Raw genomic sequence first — 13,253 nt, 5'->3', positions numbered from 1 at the left:
GATGATGATGACGATTATGGAAATATCGGTGTTAGTCCATGCGCTCCTTTCAGTGTGGATTCTCCTATCAGAGAGGGATCTCAACCGGTTCCGACTAACAGTAGTTGGCCAATGAAAGCAGATGAGATGTTTGTTGGGGCCCATGATGTAGATTACTAATAATCTTCAGTTTGAACAGTTAACGGTTGGGCAATATTTTCTATATGCAACACTTCAAAAAGGTTGTCAAAGAGTACGCTATTCGGCAGAGGGTTATGTTCGTGAGGTCAAAGTCAACACCGAAGAAGTATGTCATTCGATGCAAGGTAGAGGGTTGGAAATGGCGTATAACGGGTACTAATCATATGACCTGTGTGTTAGTGAAGTCGTTTGTCCTCGACCATACGTGTAGAACTAAATTAAGGGGCAATGATCACCCTCTTGTCACAGCAGCTTGGGTTGCTCAGACATGTTTACGCTTATTTGCTTGCCCAGATGATGTGAGGACGAGGATGATACGAGAATATATCAAGATGCATTGGGGTATAATTATAAGCTATTGGAAGGCGTACAACGCGATGAACATCATACTTGAGATTAAGTGTGAGAATGTGGAGGACTCTTATCGAATATTGCCTGCACTTACAGTTCAGATGATGAGAAGAAATCCCGGCAGCTATATGCGTGTTTTCAGAGCCAGAGATTTACGACCTAGGGGAGATGATAGATTTGTTTGCTTATTTTGGACATTTAGTCCTAGCATACGGTCTTTTCATCGAACACTCAGGCCTATAATTTTGGTTGATGGGACACATCTGCGAGGGAAGTATCTAGGAATCTTATTGATTGCAATTGGGGTCGATGGTAACAACGTTTTATATCCATTAGCATTTGGGGTTGTTGAGACGGAGAACGAAAATAGTTGGAGGTGGTTTTTTATGTTGCTGAGGCAGTACGTATTGGCAGCGGAGATGAACATATTCACCATATGCTCCGATCGACATAAGGGGTTGTTGCAGGCAGTGCCTAATATATTTCCCAATTCTCATCATAGTTATTGCATGCGTCACCTCGCCGCCAATTTGCGATCCGAGTTCAAAGATGTTATACTTGAGAGATTGTTTTGGAAAGCCGCACGGACTTTGAGAGAGAGTGTGTTCAGAGAAACAATGGAGAAGATTAAGCTGAGGAATGAACGTGCACACAAGTGGATAAGTGACATTGCGAACGAACACTGGGCTAGTTTTTATTTTAAGGGGAATAGGTATGATGTATTGACTACAAATAGATCGGAGTGTTTCAATGTTGTCCTGAAGGATGCGAGAAGATTGCCGATTGCATCATTGGTAGAGCACAGTAGACATCAGACTACAGACTTCATTCAAAAGCGTCATAAATTGGGTCATAGTTGGCAAACAAAGTTGACTCATTACGCAGAAGAACGTATAACATTAGCGAGGGAAGAGAGTCGCCAGTATACAGCTTATCGAGTTGGGGTTCATGAATATGAAGTACGGTCCCTTGAACATACAAACTTCTCAGATATTGTGATGACTTCTTTTTTGTTATTTTGTAAAGAATGGTTGTAATTGGAACATCAATACATAAACAATTTTTTTGGATATAGATATGTTATTTGTTCTCTATTTAGTTGTCGCTCTCCTACATCTAAACCATGAAAAGGGACTTATCAACAGTCAGAATTGGATTACCGGCACAAACAATAGGATTATCAACCAATTCCCTAGGTTATCAACCAAAATCTAGGTTATCGACTCCCCCAAAATAGGTCATCAACCAATCGGAAGTGAGGTTATCAACACTCAAAATTGGATCATCAACCCATTCCCTTGGTTGATAAAGCTACTGGAATTCAAAATCCAGGTTATCAACTTCCTCAAAACGAGGTTACCAACATTCGAAAGTGGGTGATCGACCGAAAAATTAAGGTTACCAACCTCCCATTTTTTGGGTCATTGACCTTGGAATGTGGGTTACCAACCCAGAAAAAGGGTCACCAACCATTTTTTCGTCCGATGAGTGAAGCTGCTGGACTTGAAAATTAAGGTTACCAACCTCCCATTTTTTGGGTCATTGACCTTGGAATGTGGGTTATCAACCCAGAAAAAGGGTCACCAACCATTTTTCCGTCCGAGGAGTGAAGCTGCTGGACTTGAAAATTAAGGTTACCAACCTCCCATTTTTTGGGTCATTGACCTTGGAATGTGGGTTATCAACCCAGAAAAAGGGTCACCAACCATTTTTTCAGCCGAGTAAAGCTGCTGGAATTGGAACTTAAGGTTACCAACCTCCCTTTTTTTGGGTTATTAACCTTCGAATGTGGGTTATCAACCCAGAAAGAGGGTCACCAACCATTTTTCCAGCCGAGTAAAGCTGCTGGAATTGGAACTTAAGGTTACCAACCTCCCTTTTTTGGGTTATTAACCTTCGAATGTGGGTTATCAACCCAGAAAGAGGGTCACTAACCATTTTTCCAGCCGAGTAAAGCTGCTGGAATTGGAACTTAAGGTTACCAACCTCCCTTTTTTTGGGTTATTAACCTTCGAATGTGGGTTATCAACCCAGAAAGAGGGTCACCAACCATTTGTCCAGCCGAGTAAAGTTGCTGGAATTGGAACTTAAGGTTACCAACCTCCCTTTTTTGGGTTATTAACCTTCGAATGTGGGTTATCAACCCAGAAACACACATGTCTAAAACCTGTTTAAATTTACAAGTTCCAATATTCAAATTGAAACACAAACACAAATACACTTCCATAAAACCTGCTTACATTTACAACTTCTCCACATTCATAAACAAGTTCACAATTCCATAAAACCTGCTTACATTTACAACTTCTCTACATTCATAAACAAGTTCACAATTTCATAAAACCTGTTTCACCAACCAAGTTCTCCACCCATTCACAAACACAAACACACTTCCATTAAACCTATTTCAATTTACAAGTTCTCCACCCATTTACAAACAAAAACACAGACCATAACAACTTCCCTTGCCATTTAACAAATCCCCTGCCAATCTCCATTAAAAAATAAAGTTTGATCATCAGAAAAAATAAACATCCATCAACATTAGAAGGTGTTCCTATATAAGTGTGCAGTCCCCAAACTCTCCTCGTAAAAATCTCTCACAGAGTTGTAGCCGAAATTCATGAATGTCTGTCGGCCCAAAGTTCAGTAGTTGACCATGGTAGAGATGCTCAATCGCTTTTAGGACAAAAGCGCCGCAATCAACCCTGTATAAAAGCATGCATTGAATGGAGTTACTTTTAAGCTAACTACGAATGAGATAGGAATACTAAAAAAAAATCGAAAGTTTTAAGTTTGAACCCACCCATTGTTCTGCTTTCGGAAGCCATCCATCTGTGAATATGGAAAGTCATCGATGTTGCAACCCCGGCCCTTCAAATATTCCTTCATTAATGCTACCTGAATTTAAGACAAGGAAGGAATATTGAGTGTTATACATATAGAAGTAACTTTAAATGTTACGGAAGATGTTAATTTACTTACAGTGGGAGATGCTCGCTCCTGAAATGAGTCCCCTTCCATGAGTTGAACTCGACCATCTTTTTATTCACTATATCAACAAGCATAAGAGCCCAATGAAAGTCTTGACAGCATGGGATTAAAAGCATCCCAATATCTTCTGACGGGATATGGTCAAGTGTACGATGCAACAGCTCGTTCGCCAACCGATCAGAGTCCAACTTATTTTTGTCATCCATTGAATCACGCCCTGAAGTCTTATATCCCTGTACAATGAAATGAATTTTGTGGGAACACTAAATCATGGATAAGTTGTAAAGTAACATGTATAGCTACAAAAAAGCCTCTTACATGTACTGACGAAGGAATATATACAATCCGTCCAATCAAGGCATTGCTGGAGGCGCACAAATACTTCCCATATACATCCAACACCTACAACTACATCAAGTGTCAAAACAAGTTTATCAGGTAAATATATAGGACTTACCAACAACAAATAAGGGATTATCAAGTGCAAAAAATTGTGATTCATGTACAAAAGGGTTTACATAAACCATCTATATTCGGGTCATCAAACACTAATACCAACTCTATAAGAACAGTTTCAGAGATAATAGAAGCAGAAGCCCTAAGTCACCATTTTAAAAGAGTTATAAGATAGGGTTATCAATCACAATAAAGATAGGGTTATCACACACAATACAGACAGAGTTATTATCACACACTAAAGACAGGGTTCAAACGCATTAATGGAAGCACTAATCCTAAGAGAGTAGATAAGCTACTAACCTTCACTTACACTTCGTGGGTTTCAGGCGTTAATGGAGAAATTTGCAAGAGGTAGGCGGTAAACTTTGGTAGGTGAAAAGTAAGAGAGAGAAAAATCTAGTATAACGTGTTCTTTTTGCCATGAGGGGTATTTGGGTAAAAGGCCATGTCAGAAAAAGGTGTTTCGACCTCCGTTCACCAACTTTCAAAAGGGTGTCACCCATTCACTATTTTCGTATTTTTCTGTCACCAGTTGACAATTTTTCCAAAATGAAATACAGTGGATGAGAATTCTACCTTTTTGCCCAAATAGGGAGCAAGCCTAGCTGCATCTATCAGCAGAGGTTATGTGAGATCTTACCATTGGATTGGGTTGAGATCTAACCATACTGCTCATATCATTTCTTCGGGGCAAATCAAATACGATGAACTAACATGGTTAGGATGTTAGAATATGTGAGATCATCTTGGTTATAGATTAAGCAGCTAGGTTTGATAGGAAATTAGGTTGGATTAGGATAGTTTCCTTCCATAATTGTCTAGATTTTATTCTGTCCAACCCCCTAATGCTTTATATATATAAGCACACATTGGGTATGATTCTTATCATCCAAGATTAATAAAATCTCCATTTCTCATCATGGAAATGCCTGAACTTATAGGTGGAGATACCAACCCCTTTTATTTATTTTCTTTATCCAAAAATCTAAAACATAGTTCTTAAATTAGAGTAAGTCATTTTCTTTCTCTTGTTTTCTTCAGGTGTATAGAAGAGTGAAAGTGGCTATTGGACTCGCAACGGGCTGGACTCAAAACCCAAAACAATCGGGTCCAGATCATCTAACAATGACAATTCAACCCGTATATAATTGCGTTGAATGCGACAAATTCTAACCTCTTCTTTCATTTCTTTATGTCATATCATATTCGTCCATCTCTCTCTCAATGAGATACATGTGGAAAGTGACACAAAGCCAAATAAGAAATTAAAAAACAAACGGTAGGAGAGGTTTATAAAACATCCAGCTATATAAAACACTTACGTGACACACCCTCAGCGTACCACATCCAGCTTTATATATAGATAGATTACAGCCGAACACGCGGCACCTTTCCACCCTAACAAACACAAAGAAGATAATAATATGCAGCGCTTATGTGTTAAACCATTGTTATTTTATTTACAGATTACAACCAACACGACAACATACATTTATTTAACATATATTCATAACACAAGAACCCCATGAATATGTACATGAATAGGACCCACCGACTCCCACAGAAACATCAAGAGACCTATCAACCAACCCTTCCTTTTTCCTTTTTTCTAATCAAGCTCCAACGGACGTGGTTTCGAGTATTGATTCGATTTCGCTCCTTGTGCGCGTCATCCCTTTGTCATCACCTTTCTTTTCACCACCCAACCATATTTCTGGAATCAATTGCCCCAAATTACCAATGCTTTCCAACAGATAATCCGCTTCTTTGGTTTTTACAGCCTTTCCGACCTACTTACAACAATTTGATTAGAGGCGAGAAAATGGGGTTCCGATAATTGATTAGTATAAGAATAATCTCGATCAATAACAAGCAAAATAATGAAGAATCAAGGCCGAAAACAGTGATTTGGATGGGCAGATCTATTGTCACGTGTACATTTTTATTTTATTTTTTATGACGAAGGGGGTGGGGACCCCCTTCGAAGGTAGGACTATTCCCTACGGATGCAGGTGCAGGCACCCGTAGACCACGCGCATCGGGTAAGCCCGGGTGGGATTCGAACACTCGTCTCCGAGGAGCAAACCTGTGACTTTAGCCGAAGAGCCACACCCGTCCGGGTTAATGTGATTGGGCAGGTTAATGTGATTGTCGCGTGTACATGTGGCATGTGATTGGGCAGTTTATATGTTTCACCACAATGACACTAGATCACACTGAGCCATGATTGGATAATCCTGACCCTTTATCTAAAGGCTCCTTTTTGGGTTTTGGAAATAATAGTTCAGGCATGTATCGCGGGCAACACTTGATCTAATGGATCTGGTTTCTACATATCATGGGATATAAATATAAATCCACAATGTCATGGAAGATAATTCAAATCTAAACCATTGAAAACTTACTAAAAGAGGATTAGAGGATAAGGATACAAAAGATATAGGAAAGATTGATATTTCTCAAACTCTGTCTAGACATAAGGATTTAGCACTATCTTCTAAGGATTCTCTTGAACACTCAAAACATGTTGGTTGGTAAGCTGGCATGAATTTTTGATAGTCGGATTTCCGAGATTAGGAATACCTTCTATAAATGTTGCCTTATGGTGTGTGTTAAGTGTATACTGAACCATTGTGCAATTAGTGGAGCTCAAAATTTATGTTTTTAAGCTAATAATGGAATATAGATGGGATGGATCAACTGATCAAGGGCACTTTTAGAAGATAACCAAAAGATACCATGTTTTAATAATTGAACGAACTCAGCTTGTCTTTTCTTTTTAATTGGCTTGAGAGAGTATTTTGGGAAATGCAATAACTTTTGACAGCTGTTTAAATAATAAAAGACAAGATGACTTAGTGCAATTATCAAACACACGCACACAAGGAAGTTTCTGATCCGTTATCATATTTTTTTAGGATTAGTAACAGCCTTTAACAGCAGATTGAAGATATATAGAGGGAAACTGTTTAAGAATAGCGGAAGATTAAATGTAATTTCCCTGAAAAAATTTCTATGTATTACCCCGACAAAGCACCATAAAGGCAATCTATTTAATAATAGCATTAAAATGTTTAAGAACATTATCTAAGTGTTCTATATTCGAGAACCTACTATGCCATTTTAAAACTTCACAATGAATAATGCATTATATAATATAACTTCTAACCTTATAAAAATAATAAAACGTATAAGAGGGGTTTAATAATAAACCCACTGGAATCTTCTGATGTCAAGTCCATTAACCCCGTCATTGATAAACTGCCACGGGATGTCCCTAGTAATCAAAAGGGGCGTAAATATCATTTCAATTTGGAAAGATTATTCTGTACACGTCATAGAGTGCCCACACAGGTCAAATCCTTTTATCAGGCGACAGTGGTTTCCATGTGTGAAAGTGTGAAAGCAACTGCATTTAGGGCCCGTTTGGATACATCATGCATTTATATTTTGATTTGGATTTGAGTTTTGGATTCAAAATACATCAATCATCTCCGTGATCATCTTTTAAGAGGGAGAGAAAGAGAGGGAGGGAAGGAGGGATGTCTCGCTGCCGCCAGAGAGGAGCAGCGACGGGGAAGGAAGTTGCCAACAAACATTGATTTCCAAATAACGTCTCGCAGAACAGATTTGAAAATCGGAATTTTTTGCACTGTTGTCGCTGATTTAAAAATCTAAGGATCTGATTCAGTTCAAAATATCAACTAAATCCACATCTAAATCTTGTAGGTATCCAAACGTGGCCTTAGGGTTTTAAATTGGAAATAATCATATTCGAGTTAGAAAAAACAATGTGGATATGGGATTGGCGAGGGACTTTCATAGAAAGGCATTTCGTAGCTGGCTGTTGCATGAGAGAGCAGCCACCTCAAATGTATTCAATAAATAAGACAAAATCTGCTGAATAGTGAGCCTGTGTGGCTGCTCTCTCGTGCAACAGCCAACTGCGAAATGCCTTTCTGTGAAAGTCCCAAGCAAATCCCTGTGAGTATAAGATTATTGGGGCTGCTAGAAAAAATGGGATTTCCTTTGGAGAAAAACATGAAACCCTCGTGTTATGACACATGTAAAGAGGCTTGAAAGTGAGCTCGAACCTCCACGAAATGGAAAAACCACCATGGAAATGACCAAATCGTCAACTCCACTCATTATTTTCCAAAAAGTCCAATTTTGAAAGTGTTTTCCTAAGATTATAATGAAATGAGAATTTATATGGTGGACGGTCGTGCATGAATGTGCAGGCCCAAAAAACAATATGGCTCACATTGTTTGGGAGATCTAAACCATTCATTTGTTGGGCCCTGACATGGATAGGGTGTGTCTAGAAAATCTCCCCACATAGAATCATCCTAACACTCCAATCCGTGCAAGTTTCTATACTGTACCGTCCATTATAAGCCTCCACAAATTGGAGGGGTTAGGATCATCTAATGGAAAAGATTTTCTGGGGACACCCTATCTAAGTCAAGGCCCACCAAATGAATGGTTTGGATCACACAAACAATATGGCCCCATTGTTTTTGGTGCTGCATGTGCATGCAAGCTGTCCATCATATAATTTCTCGATTAAAATTGTCTTTAAATGCATCCAACCGTTTCCTCGGCTCTATTTGTGTAGAGGTACCTTGTGGATTAGTGGTATAAGAAGTCACTAGGGAGGAGACAAACATTTGATTTACCTAGAATTTATCTCGAAAGAATAGTGATAAGTGGTGTTTTGTTGCCAATCTTGTAGATTAGTGGGAGGAGGTGTTATTACCAATATATATATATATATATATATATATATATATATATATAGAGAGAGAGAGAGAGAGAGAGAGAGAGAGAGAGAGGAAACATCATTCTAATTCCACATGCATTTGAGAATATTGGCTAGGGAGATATAATGACGGGAGATGGATGACACATCATCAAACATGCAATAATTAGAATATCTTGGATGCTACATTGGCCACCAAACAAGAGAGATTTTGTTTATGTGTCACCCAAATGCAGAACAAAACCCCTATACTATCTTGACTTTTGTGCAACCAAACACGAGGAAAAAGATGGGAGTGAAAACGACCGACAATATGAGGATATGCTCTCTCTTTTGTTTCCTTGGGCAACGTGATTCACGTTTTGTTACCAACCCTCTTAATTGTATATTTAAATGTGGAAAACTGAATTCGGTACCCCTTTCTATTCATGAATGTACCCTCTCCTTATTCTAGAGAGGTTTTTTTTGTTGTTGCAAGCAATGAATGAAAAAAGTGGTGTATGGGCAGCGGTTTTTCAGTAAAGTTTTTCCTTATATTTCATTCCGAATTAAGGCTTTACATTATGGGAAATGATTTCTCCACTCAAGTGTTTTGATAAACATGAACTCCACCTATTTGTCGTGTAGTATTTAAAGAGATGTCAGAGGATAATACATTTCTCATGAAGCTCTTAAAGCCCTTTAATTACTACACCACAAACCCGTGAGAGCATGTTTATCAAAACATTGGAGCTCTAAAATCATTTTCCTAAATTAATTTTCTCTTCGATTGTATGAATAAACAAACAACGCACTCTATATATTTCCTGGGAGGATAATGCGCCCCCTTGTAAAATCAGCACACAATTCAAGTTCAAGAAGTGCGCATTATCCTACAGGGGGCGAAAAAATCATTCGGGTTTTTGTCATTTTGAAAGAAAGTAATGCCACGTTTGTGAACGTGAAAAAAAGAGCAGAATCGTGTGAAAGCAACTAACCAGCACGGTGCGAAGACCCAAATCTTTCCCGGCAGCAATGTTCCGGACGTTATCGTCAAAAAACAGCTGTCACTCAAAAGAAAGAAAATGATTCACGCTACTTAGATTCCGGCCACAATCACTGATAAAAAAACATACGATTTTGTTTCTTGTTTTATGAGTACCGTTCGGCGAGTATCTGTTCCGGCTATTTCAACGGCGATTTTCATGGCCTCAATCGATGGCTTCAAAACGACTGGAAATTCGTCTGGCCTTTTGGATTTCGAAATGTTCGGATTTAGAGACTCAAAGCAGATTATCTGATCAAAGCAATCTTCTATTCCAAGCCTTTCCAGAACTTTCCTCGCATGATTTCGGTCCGAATTCGTAAAAATCTGCAAAGGAAATGGCCATTTGGCTCCGGTTAGATGAAATTCAATTAAATATTCGAACTACCGTTCAGCTTTTTTTTCTTACGAGTTTTCTTTGAGTGATGCTCTGCAAAAGGTTTTGTAGTCGTAGATCAGGATTGATCGCTTCGTAAGGCAGAGATCCGTGCACAAAACTGCAAGAGAAGCAAAAAATCTCAAATGAAACTAAATTTTCACCAAAAATTCTCAATCGCAATGTGTTAGAATGTATTAGATCAGATCTGGATAGATCTGACCTTTCACCTTACCTGTGATATTCATCTGCGTTAATATCGTAGCCTAGAGCCTGAGGAAAAATAGCAGAAATTAATTTCATAATTTAATAAAATTCCAAAACAAAAGTTAATTTTTAATTAGAAAATTACTCTCAGGCCGGCGAGAGAGCTTCCGTATGTCTTAAAAAGTTCGATCCTTAGACTCGATGCTTTTTCCGCAGGAAATCCACATTTTCGTTCGAGAAACTCTGGAAAAAACAAAAAAAAAAGCAGATTGTAGAGATTAAAACTTGAATAATGAAATTTAAGAGATGAAATCGACTGTGTACAAAAAAAAAAAAATTGATTCTTAATTTACCTTCGATATTTCTCCTACAGTTTTCGGCAATTCCTGTCGTAGAAGTGTAGAGAGTATCGTCTAGATCTGCGAAAAATTTATGAAATCAGATGAGTAAAAGAGAGGAGAAAGATTTTCCGAAGGCAATAGAAAAAAGAATGAAATTTACCGAAAAGAAGGCAGTCAAAAGGAGAATCTGATGCTCGAGTTGATTTTACGCAGAGATCCATAACAAGAAGAAGAAGAAGAAGAGGAGGAATATTGCAGGAGGAAAATGGAGAGGATTTTGAAGATGAAAATGAGGTTTAGAGTTTGGAGCATTTGAGGTGGAATGAAACCTCTGTTTTTATAAGGGTTTAGGGAAGTTAGTCGGACAGCCAAAAAGGTAAAGATGCCTCCTTTTTTTCTTAAAATGACATTTTTACCCTTTTTCTATTACCATATGTGTAATTTCCGAAAATGGATACGTTTTTCAACCCTATTGGTTGTCTTTACAGAAAAAGACAAAGAGAAAGGGTGGGTAATGCTAGAAAATGAGGTGGAAATATAACTTTCCTCCAACAAAACAAGGAGTTGTTTGGATCATAGTTAGCAAAACTAAACTGTGTGTTTAAAAAAAAAAAACGCATTTTATTGGTGTGCCATTTAATACTCCATTTAAAACTTTTTCAATTAAAAAACTCCATTTTTTTTCCGAGGAAAACGTTTTAAACACGTTTCTTATGCATTTTAAACATTGGGATTTGCAAGCGTCCATCGCAGAAGGCACATCTGACAGCAGCTACAGAGCTCGCTTTCAGCATATTTTGTCTTCATTCATGAGGGGTTGCTGTCAGATGCAACAGACCATCCGTGAAATGCCTTCTGTGATGGATGCTGGCAAATCCCTTTAAACATTTTAAACACATTTTTTGGCCAACTTTCCAATTTTGCCCCTACCGTATTTTGTCTCAACTCAGCTCAACTAAAGGGATTTGGGTTAAGCACCCGTACCATATTTTGGAAATGATAAAATTTTAGACACATTATTTTGTTTCCATTTTTTTCACTACATTTTGTCTAACAAATACTGTATAAAATAGGCTACTGATGTTGGCACTACCCTTGTTTGATAATTGCACTAACTCATCTTGTCTTTTACTATTTAAACAGCTTTCAACAGTTATTGCATTCCCCCACAAAAGCTCTCAAAAGCCATTCAAATAAGAAAAGACATGATGAGTTAGTGCAATTATCAAAACATTGTAGTGCCGATATCAGTAGCTATAAAAATTCTGAAATGAGGCAACTTTTAGATTCTTTCCTAACAAGAAGATTTTGGGGCCCATCTATTCTACATTGACGCAATCAGTCCGTTGATCCTACGAAGACCATAAATCCAGCCTGTTCACTTTGATGTCACCTTGATCGGGTGATCCATCCAAGCCTAGTTTAAGGTTCTAAGAATAAAAGCCAAACCCTTGATTTTTTTAGGCCTTCATCTTCTTAATAGTGGGATGCCCATGGAGCCATGATCAAGGTTTTAAATTTCGGTTTAGGGGTACTTTCGGTCCTCACCGAAACATTAATTTTAGCTGAAATCTCGAAATTTCGGACGAAATTACTGAAATTATGGTAATTTCAGCTGAATTTTGTAAAGGAATAAAAAATAATATTTTATCATGAATTTTGCCAAAATTTCCAAAAACGTTTCCGTTTTGGTCTCACCGAAATCCTAGCTAAAATTTAAAACCTTGGGCGCCATGATTATCTGGGTTGCATCATGATGGTCTACGAGATCAATGGTCACTTTTTGTGTCTCACATGGGTACTTTTTGTGTCTCACATGGGAACAAATGTTCCCATGTGAGACACAAAAAGTGATCATTCGGATTGACCTAAGTGCACCCCTAATTTTTCACAATGAGCGAAAGCCCGACAACACAATGCTGAGTGGAGATAGAAGGCCCACGGCATTTTTCTCGTCCCCAATAGGACATTGATCAAAGAAGCTATGGCTGAGCTTGTCCGTCAATTTTACCAATTTAGATCCATGTATCTTCCACATTTCAAGCTAAATGTGCAGATTTGTTGAGAAACTTTTTGGGTCATGTAACATAGATTTGCAGAATTAGAACCTATGATGGTGATCCATAACGAGCAAGAGATGGTGCCCAAGATGGGTAATGCTACATGCAGACATTGTTATGTATGATATATGTGTGGGGTAAATTTTAGTGAGCCACAGTTTAGCGTGCTCTCGAGGGCTAGGACTCAGTACGTCCACTCAAGCGCGCCACGTCTCCTTCTTTACTTTGGACGGTCAAAAGAAAAAAACACTAGCAGTCGCTGATCCACTCTCTTGTTTTGTCGGTTCAACGCGTGACCCCTTCTCAAATTACAACGTAGGAGAGGAATTTTTTCTTCTTCATTTTGTTGTTGTTGGAATGCTAGATGAAGACGCAAGGTCTTACAACTGCACCATTAACAGGTTTATACGTTTTTGAAAGGAAAAATGATACGGAGACCTAGAGTACCACCTAAAACAGGACCTGTTAGGCCTAAAATCGGTAACAGATATGGCAGTGA

At 38.4% G+C, this 13,253-nt stretch overlaps 2 protein-coding genes across 2 annotated transcripts; one reads left to right on the top strand and one right to left on the bottom strand.

Moving 5' to 3' along the window:
* Positions 1 to 203: 203 nt before the first annotated feature.
* On the top strand, positions 204 to 1,568 carry LOC143891737 (uncharacterized). Its single transcript, XM_077396271.1, has one exon. The coding sequence runs from the start codon at positions 204 to 206 to the stop codon at positions 1,566 to 1,568; it is 1,365 nt and encodes a 454-aa protein (XP_077252386.1).
* Positions 1,569 to 5,417: 3,849 nt separating this feature from the next.
* On the bottom strand, positions 5,418 to 11,023 carry LOC143846547 (Haloacid dehalogenase-like hydrolase (HAD) superfamily protein). The gene is made up of 8 exons (XM_077355010.1): positions 10,855 to 11,023; positions 10,707 to 10,772; positions 10,499 to 10,596; positions 10,382 to 10,419; positions 10,180 to 10,267; positions 9,888 to 10,097; positions 9,724 to 9,789; positions 5,418 to 5,774 (listed from the first exon to the last, which is right to left on the bottom strand). The coding sequence occupies exons 1-8, from the start codon at positions 10,913 to 10,915 to the stop codon at positions 5,598 to 5,600; spliced, it is 804 nt and encodes a 267-aa protein (XP_077211125.1). The 5' UTR covers positions 10,916 to 11,023; the 3' UTR covers positions 5,418 to 5,597.
* Positions 11,024 to 13,253: the final 2,230 nt, after the last annotated feature.

The sequence above is a fragment of the Tasmannia lanceolata genome, unplaced genomic scaffold, assembly GCF_043159265.1.
Source record: "Tasmannia lanceolata isolate RefF3 unplaced genomic scaffold, GAP_Taslan_0.1 ptg000015l, whole genome shotgun sequence".
Lineage (NCBI taxonomy): Eukaryota > Viridiplantae > Streptophyta > Magnoliopsida > Canellales > Winteraceae > Tasmannia > Tasmannia lanceolata.
This window is presented reverse-complemented; position numbering and strand designations above follow the sequence as displayed.

Bases quoted from the DNA above. Each gene is read 5' to 3' on its own strand.
- LOC143891737 (XM_077396271.1), top strand. From the start codon at position 204: ATGCAACACTTCAAAAAGGTTGTCAAAGAGTACGCTATTCGGCAGAGG.
- LOC143846547 (XM_077355010.1), bottom strand. From the start codon at position 10,915: ATGGATCTCTGCGTAAAATCAACTCGAGCATCAGATTCTCCTTTTGAC. The intron at 10,098-10,179 runs GTAAGAAAAAAA...TTTCCTTTGCAG, and splicing joins GCATCACTCAAAGAAAACTC to ATTTTTACGAATTCGGACCG. The intron at 9,790-9,887 runs GTACTCATAAAA...TTTGAGTGACAG, and splicing joins GAACAGATACTCGCCGAACG to CTGTTTTTTGACGATAACGT.